The 21583-nt window shown below is 50.3% G+C and overlaps 1 protein-coding gene across 6 annotated transcripts in view; it reads left to right on the forward strand.

Moving 5' to 3' along the window:
- Positions 1-1163: 1163 nt before the first annotated feature.
- Myo18a (myosin XVIIIA) overlaps positions 1164-21583 on the forward strand; it is a 104479-nt gene continuing 84059 nt past the window's right edge. For all 6 annotated transcript variants that reach the window (XM_045159461.1, XM_045159463.1, XM_045159462.1 and 3 more), the window contains exon 1: positions 1164-2247. In XM_045159461.1, the coding sequence (XP_045015396.1) occupies positions 1249-2247 (999 nt within the window). In that variant the 5' untranslated portion in view covers positions 1164-1248. The remainder of the gene's footprint in view (positions 2248-21583) is intronic.

A 21583-nucleotide genomic window follows, 5' to 3' on the forward strand; every position in this document is an offset into this window, starting at 1 on the left:
TATGGCCTACTTCTGTTTTGTGTTCCCTGCTGGTTAGAACAAGAAAGGCTCTCAGCTCTTCCCCCAGCAGGTTTTTTCTCAGTCCTGTCCCCAGTGGAGTGTGTATGGGGGGTGGGGGGGGAGATTGGCGCCATAGGTGCATACATCCTGGAGCTGGAGTTTTCTCTCAGGCTGCCACAACTTTCTTCCTGCAGCTATATTTAGGTATTGGTCTGGGGAAAAGGATGTGAGTTTTTCAGGATCCTGTTTATCCAGCAGACCCACCCCCACCTCACAGCTGTCTGTCTTCTGAGCAGTGGGAACTTCCCCCTGCTTCCCTCTTTGCTCTACTTTGGGCACCCAGGGCCCCAGAGAGGACATAGTCTTTGCCATCAAAGCGCGCCGTTGCTGAATGACACCTAATTTTCCGAGCTCCAGTGCTCTCTTTTGTGAAGAGGACATGAAGATGTGTACTTTGCAGGGCTGCGGTGGGGGTTGAGTGGGAAAGTATATGTGAAGTTCAAGAAAGTCACCATATAAACACATTGGATCCTCAGAGATCTGTGAGGCAGCGGCTAAGGCTGCTCTGGGAAGGTCAGGCATAGGAAGGAGCCCAGTCACACGGGATGGCTGTGGCTCATGGGGACATGGCTATGAGGAGGTGATGGTGCCCAGAGTCCCTTCCCTTTTTCTTTTTTTCCTTTTTGAATTTATTTTTTATTTGGAAACAGAGAGAGATTGAGTAAGAAGAGAAATAGAGAATGAACATGCTATAGCCCCTAGCTAATGCAAATGAACTCCAGACACGTATGCCACTTTGTGCATCTTGTTTAACGTGGGTCTTGGAGAATCGAACCGGGGTTCTTTGGCTTTGCAGACAAATGCCTTAACTGCTAAGCCATCTTCTCCAGTCCCCCTTCCCTTTTTCTTTTGTGTTCCAGTCTTAAGTTGGGTTCCAGGTTGCATGGTGCTTCCTCTTGCCAGGAGATCAGATTTCTCCAGAAACACCTACACCTTGGTCTGAACTTTAGAGGAAATAGTGAACTGAGATGATTTGTATAAAGCACAGGGCATGATAAACTCCGTGAGAGAGGTGACTGGTTTGTCACTTGCTTATGTCTGGACTGGAAGTACGGGGAAAGGCTCTGTAGGAATAATCTTTCTCTTTCTGCTTCTATTCACAGCAGCAAGGTAGGGGCCAAAGACCCTGTGCCTAGCACCCATAGTCTTCTGGGGGTGCCACCCCTAAAATCAGCATTCTCACCCATCATGTTTAACTTAATGAAGAAAGATAAGGACAAAGATGGCGGGCGGAAGGAGAAGAAGGAGAAGAAGGAGAAGAAGGAGCGGATGTCAGCAGCAGAACTGCGGAGCCTAGAAGAGATGAGCCTGCGCCGCGGCTTCTTCAACCTAAACCGCTCCTCCAAGCGTGAGTCCAAGACACGCCTGGAAATCTCCAACCCCATCCCCATCAAGGTGGCCAGTGGCTCTGACCTGCACCTGACCGACATCGACTCTGACAGCAATCGGGGCAGCGTCATCCTGGACTCGGGCCACCTCAGCACAGCCAGCTCCAGCGATGATCTCAAGGGTGACGAAGGCGGCCTCCGAGGCTCCGTGCTGCAGCGTGCAGCCAAGTTCGGCTCCTTGGCCAAGCAGAACTCACAGATGATTGTCAAGCGTTTCTCCTTCTCGCAGCGGAGCCGAGATGAGAGTGCTTCAGAGACCTCGACGCCCTCAGAGCACTCTGCAGCCCCATCACCACAGGTGGAGGTGAGGACATTAGAGGGACAGCTGATGCACTATCCTGGCCTAGGCATCCCTCGACCCGGGCCTCGATCTCGAGTCCCTGAGTTGGTGACCAAAAGGTTCCCGGCTGATTTGCGCCTTCCTCCTGTGGTGCCCCCGCCAGCCCCTGCCGTCCGGGAGTTGGAGCTGCAACGACGACCCACTGGAGACTTTGGCTTCTCTCTGCGGCGCACAACCATGTTGGACCGGGGACCCGAGGGCCAGGCCTATCGGAGGGTGGTTCACTTTGCTGAGCCGGGTGCGGGCACCAAGGACCTGGCCCTGGGGCTGGTGCCAGGAGACAGACTGGTGGAGATTAACGGGCACAATGTGGAGAGTAAGTCCAGGGATGAGATCGTGGAGATGATCCGGCAGTCTGGGGACAGCGTGCGGCTCAAGGTGCAGCCCATCCCAGAGCTCAGTGAGCTGAGCCGGAGCTGGTTGCGGAGCAGCGAGGGACCCCGCAGGGAGCCGGCTAGTGTGAGTGCTTGTCTGGACATCAGGGGCAAACAGGGAGTGGGAATGCGGGCATCTCCTGCTGTTGTGCTTAAAAGCGGGTGACCGAAGGTACCTCGGAGCTGAAGGCAGAGTCTAGTAAGTGTGGAAGTGGGGGAGTCATGCTACCCCTTGGGCCAGTTAGGGAGCAGCAAACCTCAGCAGAGAGTTTCCCACTCAAGGAGTCACACCTCTGATTCTGTACCTTGTCAAGTTGTTGAGGCCAAGCCCTCAAAGGTTCACTGGGTGAGATTTCTCAGCAGTACAGCTGGACTTCCTGGGTTGATGGTCCCCTCCATTGTCCTGTTGGACTGACCTGATTGATTTGAACTTTGTGCCTCTTTCCAGTGTGTTGGGCAAGACAGGCTTCTGCCTGAACTACCTCCCGGGAGCTGCCTAGGAAAAGGGTGATGATGTTGGTTGGAAATTACTGAGAAAGTGTTCAGCTTATGGCACAAAGATGGCGTAGGGGTTTGGGCACCATATTTCCTGAGCCCTAAGTTGGAGGTGTAGTTTAACACTGCTGGAGATGAGAGACAATGTGGATAGGAATTCCATGCTTTTTAGATATCAGAGGTAAAAAGAAAGGATTCATGATTTCAAACCTGGACTGTCATGGGAGATTTGGGGTGTACAGCTATCATGGTAACAGCTCTGGGCGGGAGGAGAGCTCTCCCAGGGCTTCCTCTCACCCCTAAGTGAGTGAGGTGTTAAATGTCAGGGAAGTTTTCAGAGACAGCAGGGGTCAGATTATAAAGGAGTTTATAAACCATGGTTAGAGTTTAGATTTGATTTCAACTATACGGACAGTGTGTTGGGGAGAAGAAACTGCAATCCCTCTCCACAAAACACAGTGGAAGGCAACACAGCAGAAGAGATTCAGATCAGATGTGTGGGCAGGTCTGTATTGAGGGTCAAGACCTCTAACCTCATGTCCGGGTTTGGGGGTAGAGTTGGAATCAAGCACCTGTAACCACTGAGCCATCTCTTCCCTGCGCCAAGGGGACATAGTTTGGAATGTCCTGTCTGGACATAACACACCACGGACAAGTTGACCTTTGGCCATCTTTCCCACCTGGCTGTGGGCTTTAGTACTGTCCAAATCCCAGTGCACAGCCTGCCTGGGACCTTTGAGCACTAAGTGACCAGCCAGATGTGTCCAAGTCAGAAAGGGGAGGAAGTGCAACGGAAGCAGGCCGAGCCTGGCTTCCAGCTTTCTCCCAGGGAGAGGAAGTGGACGCTCAGGATGGCTGCTCAACCTAGCAGCATTCTGGGCCCAGAGGAGGCTGGGAGTGGCAGGTCAGCCTCTGACAGGACACAATGGACTTGAGTTCCAAGCCTTTTTTTTTTTTTTTTTTTTTTGTCCTGGGCAAGTTGGGTTTGGGCAGCTTTGTGGTCAGGAGGGAGCTTGTTCAGGATGCAGGGAAGGATCTGGACTCGTTCATTCTAGAGATACACCTCAAGCACCTGCTCTGCATGAGCCGTGAAGCTGGGTTGAACTCAAGAAACAGCACTCGCCCATAGAAGGAGGATAAAAAGTAGAGTCTTTATCTCAGAACCAAAGGTTGGAATTTGCTGCTATGCCTGTCTACTTTCTCCCAGGCTAGCGTTGCTTTTAACAGATGGAATTTTCTTTCTAGAGCATGGATCCCCCAGGGTATTGTTGCCAGCTCCCTGCTGAACCACAGCCAGGCCTCTGGGGCCCTGGGCCTGGCATCCCAGCTGCTGTTGAGTTTGCTCTTTATAGTGCAGGGATCATCCTGGCATCTCACATTTCCCAACCACTTTCCCTTCCCACCTGGCTTCTGCTACCTGTCCCTAGGGAAGTGGATGCGTTAGCTTGGAGATGCTGGCTGCGTTCACCTTACAGCTGCTATCCCTGAAGTCCTGGCTCGTGGCAGCTCCCGTGGAACAAGCCCAGCTGGTACCCAGAGGACCTCTTCCCCAGACTTCAGCCTGGCACACCGGACAGGGGATACCATAGAAAACTCCATCCTCATGCGTCTTCTGGTGCCAGCCACCAGCATGACAGGACACATGGGGCTGAGAGAAGTTCTACACCTGCTCCCACCTGGGTAGCCGTGGAGACTTAGGTGTGCCCCAAGCCAAAGAGCAGGGTGAGCCTAGCATTTCCCGCTTCCTGGGCCAGACCCCAGGAGCTAGCATGGGAGGCCTGCTGCCTCTGCCTCTCCTTGTCCTCCTGCTCCTAGTCCTGCTAATTTTTTTTTTTTTTTTTTGGCATTAATTCTCATCCTAGTTTCATGTTAAAAAGTCTTCCCACCTCCTCCAGGCTCCTGGGTGGGGTACTCCAATGACAGTAGTTCCATAAGGATAGCTCCTGGCAGCCATCCTCCCTGTCAGGCTATCCATCAACTCTGTCCACACGCTGCCTGTCCCCAGGGAGCTTTGAGGGAGCTGACTAGCCAGATATTGTCTCCCACACACAGATGGGGGCCAGGGCTCTTCTCTGTGGCCTGTTCTAAAAGCCCAGGGGGAGGGATAGTCCTTAGGTTTCCCTCTCAGAGGGCATGTGCAGAATGCCTACACCTTCATCGCCTGTCTTACAGCAGCTAGACAAGGTTCTGAGGTGGTGGTGGAGGGCATGGGGAGGCGGGCAAAAGTGGTATGAGAGACTTAGGACTTCACGACAGAGATCACATAGCAGGCCTGACAGGAGCTTTCTGCGTTTCTGTGTACCCCATTCATTACATGAATATCTCTGTCAAGACCAAGTTTTGGGTTTTTACCAAAGTTACCGACATTAGCCTCCATATACTCATTCCCCCAATAAACAGCGAAATCTACTTATGGAACAGACGCTGTGATGGGTATGGGGGATTAAATAAATAAAATATGATTATTTCCCTGAGGAAGCACAGATCTAGGTGAAGATGGGCAGCCAGGCACCTCAGCCAGTATATCAAAAAGCCATTCACATGCACAGAGGGCCAAAAAAGAGGAGAGAGCCATGTCTGTCCAAGAGAAACGTGGCAATCCGCAGAGGCTGCCTAGTGGCAATGACCCTTAATCTCTATAAAGTGGACCCATTTTCTCCTCCCAGAGTCTTAGAGGGTTAGACTAGAGGAGAAGGCACACCCAGCGAACTCAGTCCAGGTACCTCTGAGAAGAGCAGAATGGGAAGCTAGAGGGAGCCTTACCCTGTGTACTATCCTCTGTGGGACTTTATGTAAGCATGCTTATGGGGTAGGGAAGATCACCTGTATGAGACTTTGGCAAGGCAGTTGAATACTTAGGTAAGTCTCTGAAGCCCACCCAGGAAAGGTCATTTTGCAGCTGTCTGGTACTCTCTAATCCTTGCTCCTGGTAAGGTTTTCTTTGCCTATACTTTCTCTTCTGCTCTATCCTTTAAGATAGCCAGTTGGAGGGCTAGAGGGATGGCTCAGCAGTTAAGGCATTTGCTTGCCTGCAAAGCCTAAGGACCCAGGTTCAATTCCCCAGGACCCACATAAAGTCAGATGCACAAGGTAGTGCATGCATCTGGAGTTCATTTGCAGTTGCTAGAGGCCTTGGTGTGTCCACTCTCTTTCTCTCTCTACCTGCCTTTCTCTCTCAAATAAATTTTTAAAAAAATTAATTAAAAAAAGAGCTGGGCATGGTGGTACATGCCTTTAATCCCAGCCCTTGGGAGGCAGAGGTAGGAGAATCTCTGTGAGTTTGTGGCCACCCTGAGCTAGAGTGAGACCCTACCTTGAAAAGCCAAAAAAAAAAAAAAAAAAAAAAAAGAAATTTCCAGTTGGGACTAAGGATATTGGCGAGCATGTGAGAGGCCCTGGTCTCAGCCCTCAGCACTACAACAAATAAATAAACACATGGAACAATAATTGATTGAATGAATGGTCACCTGAAGGAAGAGAGGGCTCAGTGGTGCTCCTAGTTGGCGGCCCAGCAGATTTGGTCATCAGTGGCCCAACAGGACACTGACCAGTTAGGGTTGCCTTTACGTGAGAAGGAAAGGCACGAGAGCCCTCTTGGCTGTTGTGTACCTGAGACCCCTGGGTGGACAGGTTTTGAACCACAGGGTCTGCAGGGCTCTTAGGTGTTGCCAGGTCAGGACTTGTAGGGCTCCAAGGACAGCCTGGAACTTGCGCTGCTCCCAGGTTTGCTAGGCTGGCTTCCAAGCCCTGGCCTTACTTAGGGCGCTGGTGAGGCGGTGGATGCTGCTGCCAGGGTTCAAGTTCTGTGGCGCTTCTGTTCTTAATTTTCCTCCACATGGCCCTTGGAGGGCTTTTATTTTTGTTTTAAACTAGACACTTAAAAATTTTTAATATATTTTATTTATTTATTTGAGAGAGAGAGAAAGAGGGAGAGAGCGAGAAAGAGAGAATGGACGTGCCAGGGCATCCAACCACTGCAAACAAACTCCAGATGCATGCGCCCCCTTGTGCATCTGGCTTATGTGGGTCCTGGAGAATCGAACTGGGATCCTTTGGCTTTGCAGGCAAATGCTTTAACCACGAGGCCATCTCTCCAGCCCTAAACTGGACGTTTTTATTTCATTTTGTGCCAAAGCTTCAGGCATCTCTGGTATCAGATAGTCTTGCCATGTGGGAGGCCTGGCAAATTTCAGTGTGGAACCCAAATGAAGTTCCTTTTTTTGTAGGGTCTAAACTAATTCTCCTCTCTCTGCCTCCTAAGTGCTGGGATTAAAGGCATGTGCCACCATGCCCAGCAAGGTTTTTTTTGTTGTTGTTGTTGTTTTGTTTTTTTTTGAGGTAGGGTCTCACTCTAGCCCAGGCTGACCTGGAATTCACTATGTAGTCTCAGGGTAGCCTCAAACTCCTGGTGATCCTCCTACATCTACCTCCCAACTGCTGGAATTAAAGGCCACCAAACCTGGGCTAGCAAGATTTTTTAAAAAGTATTTTGTTTAGGGCTAGAGAGATGGCTTAGTGGTTAAGGCACTTGCCTGTGAAGCCTAAGGACCCAGGTTCAATTCCCTGATGCCCACATAAGCCAGATGCACAAGGGGGCACATGTATCTGCAGTTTGTAGTGGCTAGAGACCCTGGAATAACCATTCTCTATATATATATCTTCCTTTTTCTCCTCTCTTTCTCAAATCAATCATTAAATAAAATCAAAATATGTTTTATTTATTTATGAGAGAGAGAAGATAGGCATACCAGCCACTATAAAAGAACACCAGACACATGTGCCAACTTGTGCATCTGGCTTTCGTGGGTCCTGGGAAATCAAACCTGGGTCCTTTAGCTTTTTAGGCAAGTGCCTTAACCACTAAGCCATCTCTGCAGCCCCCAAATGAAGTTCTTTCGCTAATGAAGGGCCAGCGGGAAGATGTCAAGAGTACAGGAACTGTCGGGTGGAAGACCTTGGGAGTATTGGAGGGCTGTGTGTCCTGAATGGCTGGAGCTCCCTGGGCCAGCAGGCCAAAGCAGTGGGCTAGGCCATGTCTGTTCTGCCAAGCCTCCCTGGAGGCTCCATTCTGCCTTCTCTCCTGTGAGTTGCTGGACAAACAGCAGTTCCAGGGTGCCCCAGTCACTCAGCCTGTGGGTGGTGGGCACAGTTCCCAGGCCACATTGAACTGGGTATGGGTACATGACCTGGTCAATGGTTGTTTTTGTAGGCACAGCTTGGAACCCTTGCATGGGAGTGGGGTCTTAAAGGTACCTTGCCCTGACCCAAACCACTCTGGTCTGCGCCGAACCCTCCAGCCATCCTGCCCTCTGCCCTCTGCTTCCTTCTAATCTCTCTTATTTACATTAAATGGTTCTGGAAAATACCAGATAGGCAAACACCCTGACTGGGGGTGGCTGGGGAGTGGGGTGAAGGGGGGTGTTGTGGCGGGTGGGAACACAAGTATTTTAAAAATGCTGCAAATCTCTACAGCGGTTCCCAGAAACCACAAGCACGCGCTCTGCTTGCCAGCAGGGTTCCCGCCACCCCATTGCACCGATCCGCTCCTCATGCTGTCTGGGGTGGGAGGCAGCATCTGTGGGGGGGGACCCATGACCCACTTGAGATGGGGGCTCCCCTGCTGCCTGGACAGGCCGTCTGGCGCCTCCATTCTCAGTCCTGGGCAGTGGTACGGAAGTGCCCTAGGCATCTGCAGCACTGTGGGCACCCACTGTACCAGACAGACACTGTGAAAGAACTGAAGTTTCTCATGGCCCCTCACCCCCTGCTGTGCAGTTTTGGGGGGACAGCCAACTCCAGAGTCCAGTATGGTGGTTGGCAGCAGCCCCTGTTCTGTTAAATACAGGGGGACAGTGTCAGCACAGCTTATTTTTTCGGTTGTTGGTTGGGAAACTATTTCCTTAGACCTGGGTCACCACTGTGATTCCCTCAGTCTCCCGCCACACGCCCCTCAGATTCAGGGCATGGCATATTGCCCTGGCTCTGCTCAGCTCTTGAGCTTTGCATAGACTGTGGCCAGGGAAGAGTGTGCGCTTCTCTGCTGTGCCCAGTCCAGTAGTGGGGGAGGCACTTATGTTCCTGGAGTGGTGGTGACTGGGTCCGGATAAGATTCCACTGAACAGAAGAGCCTCCAGGAAGGATGTGGAGTGTAACGGAAGGTGAGGCTCACTGTGAGCTCTCACCATGCTTCAGCCTTCATTCTGGATGCTTCATAGGTATTAACTCATTTAATTTTCCAAAGTGCCCTTTGAAGTAGGTATTATGAGTAGACTTATTTATTTATTTATTTATTTATTTTTATTAGTCAGATCTCACTGTAGCCCAGGCTGAACTGAAATTTACTATGTAGTCCAGGCTGGCCTTGAACTAACAGTGATCCTCCTACCTCTGCCTCCCAAGTGCTGGGATTAAAGGCGTGAGCCACCATGTGCAGCTATTTAATTTTAAAAAAATTTTTGTTTATTTTTGTTTATTTATTTGAGAATGACAGACAGAGAAAGAGGCAGAGAGAGAGAGAGAGAGAGAGAGAGAGAGAGAGAATGGGCGCACCAGGGCCTCCAGCCCCTGCAAATGAACTCCAGACATGTGCGCCCCCTTGTGCATCTGGCTAATGTGGGTCCCGGGGAATTGAGCCTTGAACCGGGGTCCTTAGGCTTCATAGGCAAGCGCTTAACCACTAAGCCGTCTCTCCAGCCCTAACTTTTTGTTGACAGTTTCCATACATATAGACAATATGCCATGATCATAATCCCCTCCTACTACCCTCTCTTTTCCCCCTCCCACATTCCCCTTCCCCTGAATTCTTTCTTCTTTCCAACTAGTCTCTCTTCTATTTTGATGTCACCATTTTCCCCCTCCTATTATGCAGGCCTTTTGTGGGTAGCCTCAGCCACCATGCAGTCATAAATACCACAGCCACCTTGTGTTGGGAAGACAGTATTGTCAGCACTCCTGTCCTTCCTTTGGCTCTTACATTCTTTCTGCCACCTCTTCCACAATGGACCCTGAGCCTTTGAGGGTGTGATGGAGATATTAGGTAGGTATTATGAGGACACTGGATGACCAATGAATGACTGGAATACAGGTTAATTGTAAGGGAGTTGTGTAAGATTGTATGGCTAAGTGTCTGTCAGGATTTGAACTCAGGCCAACTACTGTGCTGGGTGGCATAAGGAAAGGCAGTGGACAGATTATAAACCTGTCCATTGCAGAGCAGAACCCTTTGATCCCCAATCATCCTAGAACTCTCATCTCCTTTTCTTCTTGACAGAGGGGGAGGGGACTCCAAGACTGACTTGTGTGGCCAAATTCTGCAGAAGGGTATGACTGGTGCACACAATGTGTCCTGAAGGTCACCTGGAGGAAGTGAGCCCAGGTGGAAGTGGGAAGACAAATGGGAATAAAGGTGACTGAAGGGAGCCTCCAGAAGGGCTGGAACAACTGCCTTGGCAGGTTAGGGAGTGGCCCCCAATGCTGGAGGAGGGACACACTGTTGCCCTTTAAGCATCTTCCCTGCTAGATCCTAGATCTGTAGACATGGGCGGGACCTCTCTCACCTTTTTAGCCATCCCTGGCACGCTAGCACTAACCTCGTCAATACTTGGGGTGACAGGACTCCTGGGGTGTCTCGGTGACTGTGGCAGGCACAGGACAGTGGACAGTTGTCTCCCTGCATTGTGGGGAGGAAGAGGGAGGAGCAAGGCCAGCCAAGGGCCTAGCAGGTGGGTATGCAACTTTGAGTTCTCACTGACTTCCTACACAGAGCCTCTGCTGTGCTCTTGTCCCGACACACCACCTACGGTCACGTGTGTGACCCCAAGTTTGGATGTCACTTCCTCAGGTCCCAGTACTGACCACACCCATCCTTCTCCTTCACGTTACAATCTTCTGTTATGATCGGGATTAGGCAGGAGAGGCTATAAGAATAGCGAGTTAGTATTTGTTGATGAAAACAGTGTTCCAATCAGAAACTGGTTTCCCTTTTTTTCCTGTTCATTCTTTTTTATTTTATTTTTAAATTTTATTCTATTAGCTCTATTTTCAAGCATCATTCCTTAATCTGTTCATTCTTTCTGGTACAGAAATTTAGGGTTTCTGGAATTTCTCCTCACACTGATGGGCTCTGGTGACTTGGCTACAGTATGTTATCAATCTCCTGCCTTCACCCACTGGCTGTCTTGGGTACTTGGCATCTCCCCCGGGAGTGGAGGATAACAGGGCTCTGCAAGCAAGTAACTTTGACCATTGAGCTGTCTTCCTAACCCCAAGCCTGGGGAGGGAGGGACCCAGGTGTAGCCGGCATCTGCCTCTGCAGTAGAGTCCCCATGAAGGCATTCAGGACTACATGGGGCCACACGGTCCAGGGGACCCCGGAGGAATGTGCCTGTCTTGCTGGCTGCAGGTCTCTGAGGGCCTGGAATGTGGCTGGGGCTCCCGGCTTCCTCTTCCCTCCTGCTGCTTTCCCTGGGCTGCCTTCGTGCTGGAATGTCGGCGGCAGGCTGGGAACGTTCACGGTAAGGATCTCTCCCAGCCTTAGCAACAGATTCCAGCTGGAGCCTGGGGACAGCTCCCACAGGGGTAGGGGCCACTGGAGAGGCCAGTGCGGGTGCTAGGGCAGCAGGAACTAACTGCTCTGTTGCTGAGGCCAGGCTGGGGGACTTCCCGTCCCTGCTGGGAGACACAAACATCTCTCCCGGTCTTGTCTTGACTGGGTCCAGGGGTACCTGGGCTTAGGGAGCTATAGGGCTCCAGGGTGGCAGTGGTAGTAGGCCTGAGAGACAGACTCCACCTCTCTGAGGAGAGAGGTGGCTGAACATTCCCCACAATGCCTTGCCTCCTCCCAACCTGACACAAATCAGGAAGTGGAACTTTCTTGCCTTGGAGTCCATCCTCAGGTGGGGCCTGCCTACCAGACAGGTTCTGTGGTCCCTGGGCATCATGGAGCCTTGGCAGGCGGTGGCCCTGCTGAATTTGTCAGTCTTATCTGTGGGCTGCACATCTCAAGGGCCTGGTTCTTTTATTGGTGACCTTTCAGCCCCTGTGCCCTTTGTCCCCTGGTCTCATTTATCCTCCCTCCCACTCCCATTTCTGCAAGTAGCTGACTCACTTCCTCCCTCCTCCCTGGCTCTTCACACTGCCAGGCCCCATGGCAAGCAGGGTGCACTTGGGGAGGGAGGTCTCACCCAGAGTAAGTCAGCCTTGAGGCTGCCTTTGGCTCTGGTGCAGGAGAGAGCCGAATGTGAGGTGAGGCAGAGGGATGGCTCTGGGCCACAGGGAAAGCCCATGAGCCCTTGTGCTGTCTGAATGGGTGCCAGGAAGCCTTGAGGGGCATTAGCCCCATGCCATACTGTAGTTGTCTCTGAAGGAGAAAGGCCGAAGGTGCTGGCCTGACGATGGAGGAGCCCAGGCTTTCACCAGAACTGCAGGCGTCTGCAGAAAGCTAGCTCTCGAGCCTGGGTGGCATGGGCTGGGAGCCAAGCAGTGACAGCAACTGTCAGGCAGCACATGAACGTCATGACTGTCCGTGACACCCAGTTTCATGCCCAGCCCCATCACATTGAGGGGAAAGGATTTGTTGATTCCAGCCTTCTAGGGGCATGGCAAGGGGCAAGGGTCTGGTACCATCTCCTTGTGTGTGTTTTCCTGCCAGGGCCCTGCCTCCTGTCTCCCTCCGTTGTGAATCGGTTTGATTGTGGAAACCCTGGCTGGGCTGGCATCTTCCATCTCGCCCTCCTGGGAGCTGTCCAGGCTGTGGCAGTCTGCGTGCCTGGCACTCTGGGTGCTGGGTGGGGGCACCTAGCCTGTGGGGAGCATGGTGCAGCCTCTTTCTCAGCAGACACCTGGGTTACCTGAAGGACTAGGAACGGGGTGAGGTCGAATTCCCACACACTTAGACATGCGTCTAAGATCATGCAAAGAGGGAAACTGGGCCCGTGGCCTGCGAAGCCTGAGGGGACTTGTGTGGTCTGCCTTCCTGGAATCCAGGGATAGCAAACAGGCCTGTTGTCTCTAGTACTTGGCTCTGCCTGGCAGCACCCCCGTGCACAGCAGCTTGAGAGTCTGGCCTCAGGATCCCCGTGTAGATGAGGTTGTAGCTATTGGAGGTAAAGCCTGACCACTCTGCCCAAAATGCCTTCGCCCTTGCAGAGGAGGAGTACCCTGTCCAGACACATGAAAGCCCATCTGCATTCCCCTCCAAGGTGTCCCTTGCCTCTACCCATCATGCTTTGCCAGCAGCCTGGGCAAGAGAATGTAGAACTGGGTTCTGTGACAGGACACTAGGTGTGGAAATGGCCCAGCTGTTACACATACAGCCCCCTGCAGAGTCTACACTGGCCTGTCCTTTTCTCCCAGACCCCTCCAAAGCGTTTCTGGTGCCAACCTCCAGTCCTTCCACCAGCCCTCATTTCTCTGCAGAGGGGAAAGCTGGCTTCACACCAAGGTACTTGACCTCTGGAGAGACAAAGACAAATGTTCCTGTTTTGTTTTGTAATATATATATTTTTAAATTTATGTAAGAGAGTGCATCAGGGCCACCAACCGCAGCAAACAAACTCCAGATGCATGCACCACCTTGTGCGTCTGGCTTACTTGGGGAATTGAACCTGGGTCCTTTGGCCTTGCAGGCAAGCGCCTTGATCACTGAGCCAGCCATCTATCAGGGCCTTTTTGGCTTTTCTTCTACTACAGGACTTCAGGTCTCTCTGCTGTTTTGTTTGTTTTTGTTTTTGTTTTTCGAGGCAGGGTTTCACTCTAGCCCAGGCTGACCTGTAACTCACTATGTAGTCTCAGAGTGGCCTCGAACTCACAAGGATCCTTCTACCTCTGCTTCCCAAGCGCTGGGATTAAAGGTGTGCGCCACCACGGCCCAGCTCTGAAAGAGGGACCTATCCCGTAAAGGGTCCCTACCCTCCGTCTACCTGTTCTCTTCAGAATCCCCAGTCTTCAGCTTTCATTGTTGCTATAGGAATAGACACCTAGCACGTACACAGCACATGGAGGGAAGACCTGGATGTAGGACCTGCTCCCAGCCTATTTGAGATGAGAAGGAAAGAGAAAGTCAGACAGGCAGAAGGGCCCAGAAGTGGCATGTGGTTGTGTGTGTGTTGTCACTGGGTAATGTGTGGGTACTGCGTGGCCTGGCCTGACCTGGCCAAATCCTGGCTCTGCTGCTTTAAAAAGAAATTATTTGAGAGACAGAGCGGCCTCCTGCCACTGCAAACAAACTCTAAGCACAAGTGCCATTTTGTGTATCTGGCTTTACGTGGGTAGTAGGGATTTGAACTCAGGCTGTCAGGCTTTGCAAGTGAGCACCTTTAGCCACTGAACCATCTCTCCAGCCCCCTGGCTCCACTACTGTTATTGGATGAATGGCCTTGGGCAAATTATTTAATTTCTTGAGTGCTTATTTTTCTTACCTATAAGATGAGAATAATAATAGTGTTTTTCTTGTAATGTTCTGAAGATCAATGAATCAATACACTTATATTCCCTTAGAATAGTGTCTAAAAATACTCAAAATACACTGTAATAAAAGTTATCAGGAGCTGGAGGCATTTTCCTGAAAAGCCAAAAGACCCAGGTTCTATTCCCTAGGACCCATGTAAGCCAGCTACACAAGGGGACGCATGCATCTGAACTTTGTTTGCAACGGCTGGAGGCCCTGGCACACCCATTCTCTGTCTTCCACTCTCTCTCTACCTAATTTTTTTTAAGTTGGGCTAGAGGAATGGCTTAGCAGTTAAGGCGTTTGCCTGCAAAACCAAAGGACCCAGGTTGTATTCCCCAGGACCCACATAAACCAGTTGCACAAGGTGGTGCATGTGTCTGCAGTTCATTTGTAGTGGCTAGAGGCCCTGACACATCCATTCTTTCTCTCTCTCTTTATTTGCCTTTCTCTCTCAAATAAATAAATTAATTAAATATTTTTTAAAAGTTATCAAGGGATGGAAAGTGGTTAAATGGTTAAGGCACTTACCTGGAAAAGCCTAATGACCCAGGTTTGATTCCCCAGTGCCCACTTAAAGCCAAGTATACAGAAGAGAGCATTTATCTGATGCTCTTTTGCAGCAGATAGAGGCCCTAGTGCACCCATTCTTCCTCTCTCTTTGCAAATAAATGCATGAAATATATTTTTTAAAGTTTTCTAGGGCTAGGCTGGAGAGATGGCTTAGTGGTTAAGCACTTGCCTGTGAACCCTAAGGACCTAGGTTCAAGGCTCAATTCCCCAGGACCCATGTAAGCCAGATGGACAAGGTAGCGCATGTGTCTGAGTTCGTTTGCAGTGGCTGGAGGCCCTGGCACACCCATTCTCTCTATCTACATCTTTCTCTCTCTGTCTGTTGCTCTCAAAAAAAAAAAAAAAAAAAGTTATCTAGGGCTGAAGGAATTGCTTAGTGGTTAAGGCATGCAAAGCCAAAGGACCCAGGTTTGGTTCCTCAGGACCCACATTAGCCAGGATTTTAATGGGCTGGAGAGATGGTTTAACGGTTAAGTGCTTGCCTGTGAAGCCTAAGGACCCCGGTTCGAGGCTCAATTTCCCCAGGACCCACGTTAGCCAGATGCACAAGGGGGCGCACGTATCTGGAGTTCGTTCGCAGTGGCTGGAGGCCCTGGCGTGCCCATTCTCTCTCTCAGTCTCTATCTGCCTCTTTCTCTCTCTGTCTGTCACTCTCAACTAAATAAATTAAAATAAATAACAAAAAAAATTTAAAAAAAAAGTAATCTAATAGCCGAGCATGGTGGTGCATGCTTTTAATCCCAGCACTCAGGAGGATGGCCATCAGTTCAAGGCTACCCTGAGACTACATAGTGAATTCCAGGTCAGCCTGAGCTAGAGTGAGACCCTACCTTGAAAAAAAAAAAAAAAAAAAAAAAAAAAAAAAACCACTTTGGGCTACCTAAAAAAAAAGAAAGAAAGAAAAGAAAAGAAAAGAAAAGAAAAGAAACCCGGGGCTGGAGAGATGGCTCAGTAGTTTAAAGGCACTTGCAAAGCTTGATGGCCACATTCAATTCCCCAGTACCCACATAAAGCTAGATGTACAAAGTGCCACATGCAGTTGGAGTTTGTTTGCAGTGGCAGAAGACCCTGGTATGCCTATACTCACTCTCTGTCTGCCTCTTTTCTACCTGTCTCTCACAAATAAATAAATAAAAATATTTTTAAAAACAACAAAAAATCATGATAAATGATTTGTTCCTGGAATTTTCTATTTCATTTCTTTTTTGGACTACAGTTGGCTGTGAATAACCAAAACTTTAGCATGAGCAGGAGATGTCAACTGTAAGGGCTCAAAACTGAGTATTGCTGCCATGAATCCATCTCTGATGCCCTGGGTAGCTCTCAGTGTCTGGGAGGTGGAGCATCTGCCCACAGCAGTGCCGCAGGCCCTGTTCCTGTTAGTGACTCAGCTGAGTCCTTTACTCAGGCCCTCAGGCTGGTGCTTTTGCCCAGAGTGCCTTTGCAGTGGAGACTGGGAAACGGGCGCAAGCTTACTCAGGGCTACACAGTCCTTCAATCTGCCTCTAGTTTGATGCCAGTTTTTTTTTTTTTTCTTTTTCTATTTTAATTGTGCCGCTTTTTCTGAGCTTTCTTGTCTTATTCTTGGCTGGTGACAGTACCTTTGGAGTACCAGGTTTTTGTTTTTATTTTTTTTCAAGGTAGTATCTCAGTCTAGTCCAGGCTGACCTGGAATTCACTATGTAGTCTCAGGCTGGCCTCCAACTCACAGTGATCCTCCTACCTATGCCCCCCGAGTGCTGGGATTAAAGACGAGGGCCAGGTTTTGTTCTACGTGTTTATTTTTCAGTTGGGAAAACTCACTCTACTTTCGTCTTCTTCTTATTATTCTGTTTCTTCATGCCTGTCTTGTTCCTTACAGACCACCTCAGGTTGGTCTAAGCAAGAATTGAGGCACAGGGCTGGGTGTGGTGATACACATCTTTACTCCCAGCACTCAGGAGGCTGAGGTAGGAGTTCGAGGCCAGCCTGGAGGGACAGAGTGAGTTCCAGGTCAGCCTGGGCTGGAGTGAAACTCTGCCTCGAAAAAAAACAAAAAAGAAAAAGAATTGAGGCACAAAGCTAAAGGCAGCCCTGACTTCCCAGTTCCCAGGTTTATTCTCATTCCTCCCTTCTCACATAAGAGCTTGATGGACTCTCCCATGTGGGTTTTTAATGGAGCAAAACCCTGAGCCCGAGCCCCTGTGATAGAACATGGCCGTGGTCAGATTCATTCTGTCTCCATCATCTTCCATGCGCCCAGGCCTGGTGGAGCTTGTTTAAGCCTCTTCAGCATGTCCTACATGCCTAGACTCCATTCTCTTCTTCCTCTTCCTCGTTTTGCTTCATGTGGCTGACCACCCATGGACATGTCCAGCTGTGGCCTTCACTACTTCGTGGCCTGATTTGCCCTTGAAAGTTCAGGGTTCTATGGGGACTTCTCTGTCTGCAGCACTGACATGAGATGTGTCCCTCAGCGGGTCCTGTGGAAGGGAAACCCTCAGGCCACTACATTCCAGATGTCTTACCCATGCACGGCCCAGAGACTGTGACAACAAGGACCGATTGTGCAGCACTGAGAGGCTTTCTCCCGAGCCAGGACGCCTTGGGGTGGAGGCAGGAGTCCATTCAGCCTTGCCTTTTCAGCCCTGTGGCATCTGGCATTTTCCTCTCAGGCTGGGTGTTAACTGTGACTGCGTCCCCTCCTCCATTTCTTGTCTTCTTTCTTCTTTCGTCATTTCTTTTTGAGGCTCCAGGACCGAGACAAGACACATGGGGTCAGAGGTGTGAGCAGACTGTGGAGCAGGCAGGGGTGGGAGGGAGCATCAGATCACCAGGGTCGCCATTTGAAGGAGGCCTTGGCAAGAACAATGGGGACAGTAACCTCTGTCCAGCAGAACATACTGTGAGGATGAAAATGCTCTGTGATCTGTGCTGTGGAATTCTGCAGCCTCGAGCCACATGTGGCCACCGAGCACTTGAAATGTGGCTAACATGACAAAGAAATACTTTTTTTTTTTTTTTTTTTTGGTTTTTGAGTCTCACTCTAGCCCAGACTGACCTGGAATTCATTTTGTAGTCCCAGGCTGACCTCCAACTCACAGCAATCCTCCTACTTCTGCCTCCTAAGTGCTGGGATTAAAGGTGTATGTTGCCACACCCTGCTACAAAGGAATAATTTTTAAATTTTATTTGATTTTAACTTATAAGAAGTACCTCAATGTTTTTCAAAAGTTTTTGTGTGTGTCTATAGTATATGTGAGGGGTAGATATGGGTGTGTGCATTCCATGTTATGCTTGTGAAAGTCAGGGGACAGACAACCTTGGGGACTGGTCCTCTCCTTCCACCTTGAGACAGGGTCACTTTTGTTGTTTTTGCCACTGAGAAGAGCAGACTTGCTGGCCCTTGAGTTGTGTAGTTCTCCTGACTCTGCCTCCCATGGCCATAGGCGTATTGGGATTCCAGAGCTATGTGCAACTGTGTGCACTTCTGGCTTTACATGAGTGCTGGGGACTTGAACTCCAGTCAGCAATTCAGTACCGTGCCATCTCTCCAGTCCCTACCCCACTGTTTTGATTTAACTGAAATGGAAATAGCCACCTGTGGCCATTGGCTACAACATTGAACAGTGCAGCTCTAGGCAGTTTCCCAGAAAGAAGTGGTGGGTGGAGGAGACTTCTTGAAATCTCCTCAGGTACGGTGCCCTTGCTGGGCCTGAGCCTGGTGGCATTTCCCCTTCCTCTCCAGAAAAAAAAAAAAAAAAAAAAGGCTTGTTCTTTTTGGCAATTTCTCTGCTTCACCAACTTTGGAATCCTGATGCCCAAGGCCGGCAGGTCCCTGGCAGTGTGCCACCACAACTGGGCAGTGCATCCACCTTGCCAAGCATGACTTTTTCCGGGCTGGGTAACACACAGGTGCTCACATGCCCAGTGGATTTGGAAGCCTGTGTAGTGGGGGCGGAAGGGGGCGGGGCGGGGCGGCCCAGGTAGGGGTGAAGACCTGGTAGTCAGAGCAGAGGCTTTCTCTTCTTCCTGCTTCTGTGGGGACTGGGCATGTGCTTTGTTTTTACTTCAGAGGGTTCTAGAAACAGGCCCTGAAGGGACCTCCAGAGGTGAACACACAGTTCTTCAAACAGTGAATGCTCTATGTTTGGGAACCTGAGATATGTCTAAAGGAGTCTCTCTGACTTTAATAATAAGGACCACAGGCTGCCAGCTCTCACCCAGGGGGACCTTACTGGTGCCTTGTTAGGTCATTGTGGCTAGCACTTAGGCTGGCTTTCCTTTATTCTTCTGTGGAAACAGGGAAGAGTGGTCACCGATATGAAAAAGAGAACAGTGCTTCATGACACTCATTCTCACATGTCAGCCAGAGGGGTGGAATGGAAATATAGTGTGTGCGGTACGCATTCAGTAGGCTCAGAAGTGACCCAAGTCTAAGAGATTGGGGGGGGGGGTGCTGGGTGCAGAGGGCCTTGGGGGAAACATCCTCAGAGCTGGCCCTTGGCTTTGGGCCTTGGAGCTTGGCAAAGCTGAGGTGTTTGGAAATCCCCATGGACTGTGAGGAATTCCCCGGCAACTCGAGTCCCTAGAGAGCAGCGGGCCTCCCGAGCTGCCGGTCAGGTGGGAGCTCTAGGTAGCCAGGCCTTGGCTTGCTTAGAACTTGGGGACAGAACTGTTCCTGACAGTCCAGCAGAACAGGGAAGATGGTGTAGGAAGCACCTACCTGATTGGGCTTGCTGAACCAGGGCCTGGTGGGCTGCAACCAGGCAGGGTGGGGAGTGCCTGAGCTGAGTCTCAGCGACCAACTCCGGGACAGTGATCTGAAGCTGACATTTCCCTGCCTACTGACCCTACAGACTGCTTGTCACCACCTCTTCACAACGAGACTCAAGGCGCCCCTGGAGTATGATGACCATGGATTCTGGTACTCTTCATTCATTCATTCGTTCATTCATTATATTTCATCACTAAGCACTGAATGACTGTCTTCTTGTTCGGTGCGCTGGGGATGAGATAAGGTGGGCGCCCCGTTCATCCCTGCCTCTTTTTGCCATCCTTCTCTCTTGGGAAAGACGAGAGGCCATCTTGCGGCTGCTGCCCCCTCAAGCCTCCGCTCCCCTGGGACACTTCCTGGGGGCGGGGCACCGAGGCCCGCCCAGCAGAGGTGAAACTTGCGGCCTCCCGCCACCAGATCCATGGCAAGGGGGCTGCTGCCCTCTGCCGGGCTCCAGCGGCACTGCAGGGCGGAGCAGCTACAGATTCCGGGCACATGCGCAAAGCCTGGCTCCGCCCACGTGTGCCCGCGGCTGGGCGGGCCGGGAAGTGTGGCAACAGCTCAGGTCGAGGACGGAGTCAATGGGCCTTTACTCCAGAGGACGCCCAGTGCGTAAGCCTCTGGCCAGTCCAGAGTTCCTCCCAGTTCTCTTTACCCTCCTTGAAACCATCTCTCGGAATTTGACCCCTTCCGGTTCCGGATTCACTGAGGACTGTAAAATACAGTGAAGTGCAGAAGGCACTCTTGTTCTGGCAGTTTCTGTGAGGACAGGTGAATACTGTCTTAAGACCGGTGCTCAGGAACCTCAGAAATGGCCCTTGGATAGAGTGCACTTGTCACGTGTATGCTGGTGCCCTCCTAACCAGCAAGTATAAATTCTGTGGTCTCTCCCCAGCCCTGAGAGCCCAGTGCTTGAAACAGGACACCCCCAACTTCCCTAAATAATGAATTCCAGTAGCAGTATTTTATTATACATTGTAATTTAGTAATCTGAGCATTATACAATTGTTTTCCACTACATGGCCTTTTTTGTTTGTTTGTTTTTTTGTTTTGTTTTGTTTGTTTTTGAGACAGGGTCTCATGTATCCCAGGCTGGCCTACAACTTAATATACAACTCAGAATGACCTTGAACTTTTGATCCTCCTGCCTTACCTCTTGAGTCCTGGGATTACAGGTGTGTGCTACCACACCCAATTTATGCCCTGCTGGAGATCAAACCCAGGGCCCCCTGCGTGCTAGATAAGCACTCTGTCAATTGAGCTGTATCCCCAATGCTTAGAGTTTGTTTGTTTGTCGATTTATTTTTGAGGAGAGAGGCAGATAGAGAGAATGGGTGTGCCAGGGCCTACAGCCACTGCAAAAAACTCCAGACGCAGCATGTACCACCTTGTGCATCTGGCTTACATGGGTACTAGGGAGTTGAACCTGAGTCCTTAGGCCAAGTTCCTTAACCACTAAGCCATCTCTCTAGCCTGAGTTTTTTTTTTGTTTTTTGTTTTTTCTTTTGGTGTTTTCAAGGTAGGGTCCAGCTCTAGCCCTGGCTGTACTTGAATTCACTATGTACTCTTAGGATGGCCTTGAAGTCACAGCAATCCTGCTACCTCTGCCTCCAGAGTGCTGGGATTAAAGGTGTGCACCACCACTACCAGCAAGATTTTTTTTAAGAAGTTTTGATTTCTAGGGGGAACTAGAAGAACATTTAGAGACAGAGAAGTATTCTCTTTTTTATTTCAGTATATTCCAAACGATCTTTCTGGATAAACCAGTTTCCATCTGATGTACCTGTTTTTTATAGAGGTCTCTCACTGTCCTCTTAGGCACCTGTTGCAATCAGGTTCACATTGCTAGCATAAATCACCTGACCAAGAGCAGCTTGTGGGGGAAAGTGGTTTATTTTGGCTTATGGACTCGAGGGGAAGCTCCATGATGGCAGGGGAAGACGAGGGCATGAGGAGAGGGTGGACAGCACCTCCTGGCCACCATCAGCAAGAGCACATACCAAACACTGGCAAGGGGAAGCTGGCTATAACACCCGTAAGTCCACCCCCAACAATACACTACCTTTAGGAGGTGTTATTTCCCAAGTTGCCATTAGCTGGGGTCATTACATTCAGAACATCTAAGTTTATGGGGGACACCTGAATCAAACC

The sequence above is a fragment of the Jaculus jaculus genome, chromosome 9, assembly GCF_020740685.1.
Source record: "Jaculus jaculus isolate mJacJac1 chromosome 9, mJacJac1.mat.Y.cur, whole genome shotgun sequence".
Taxonomy (NCBI): domain Eukaryota; kingdom Metazoa; phylum Chordata; class Mammalia; order Rodentia; family Dipodidae; genus Jaculus; species Jaculus jaculus.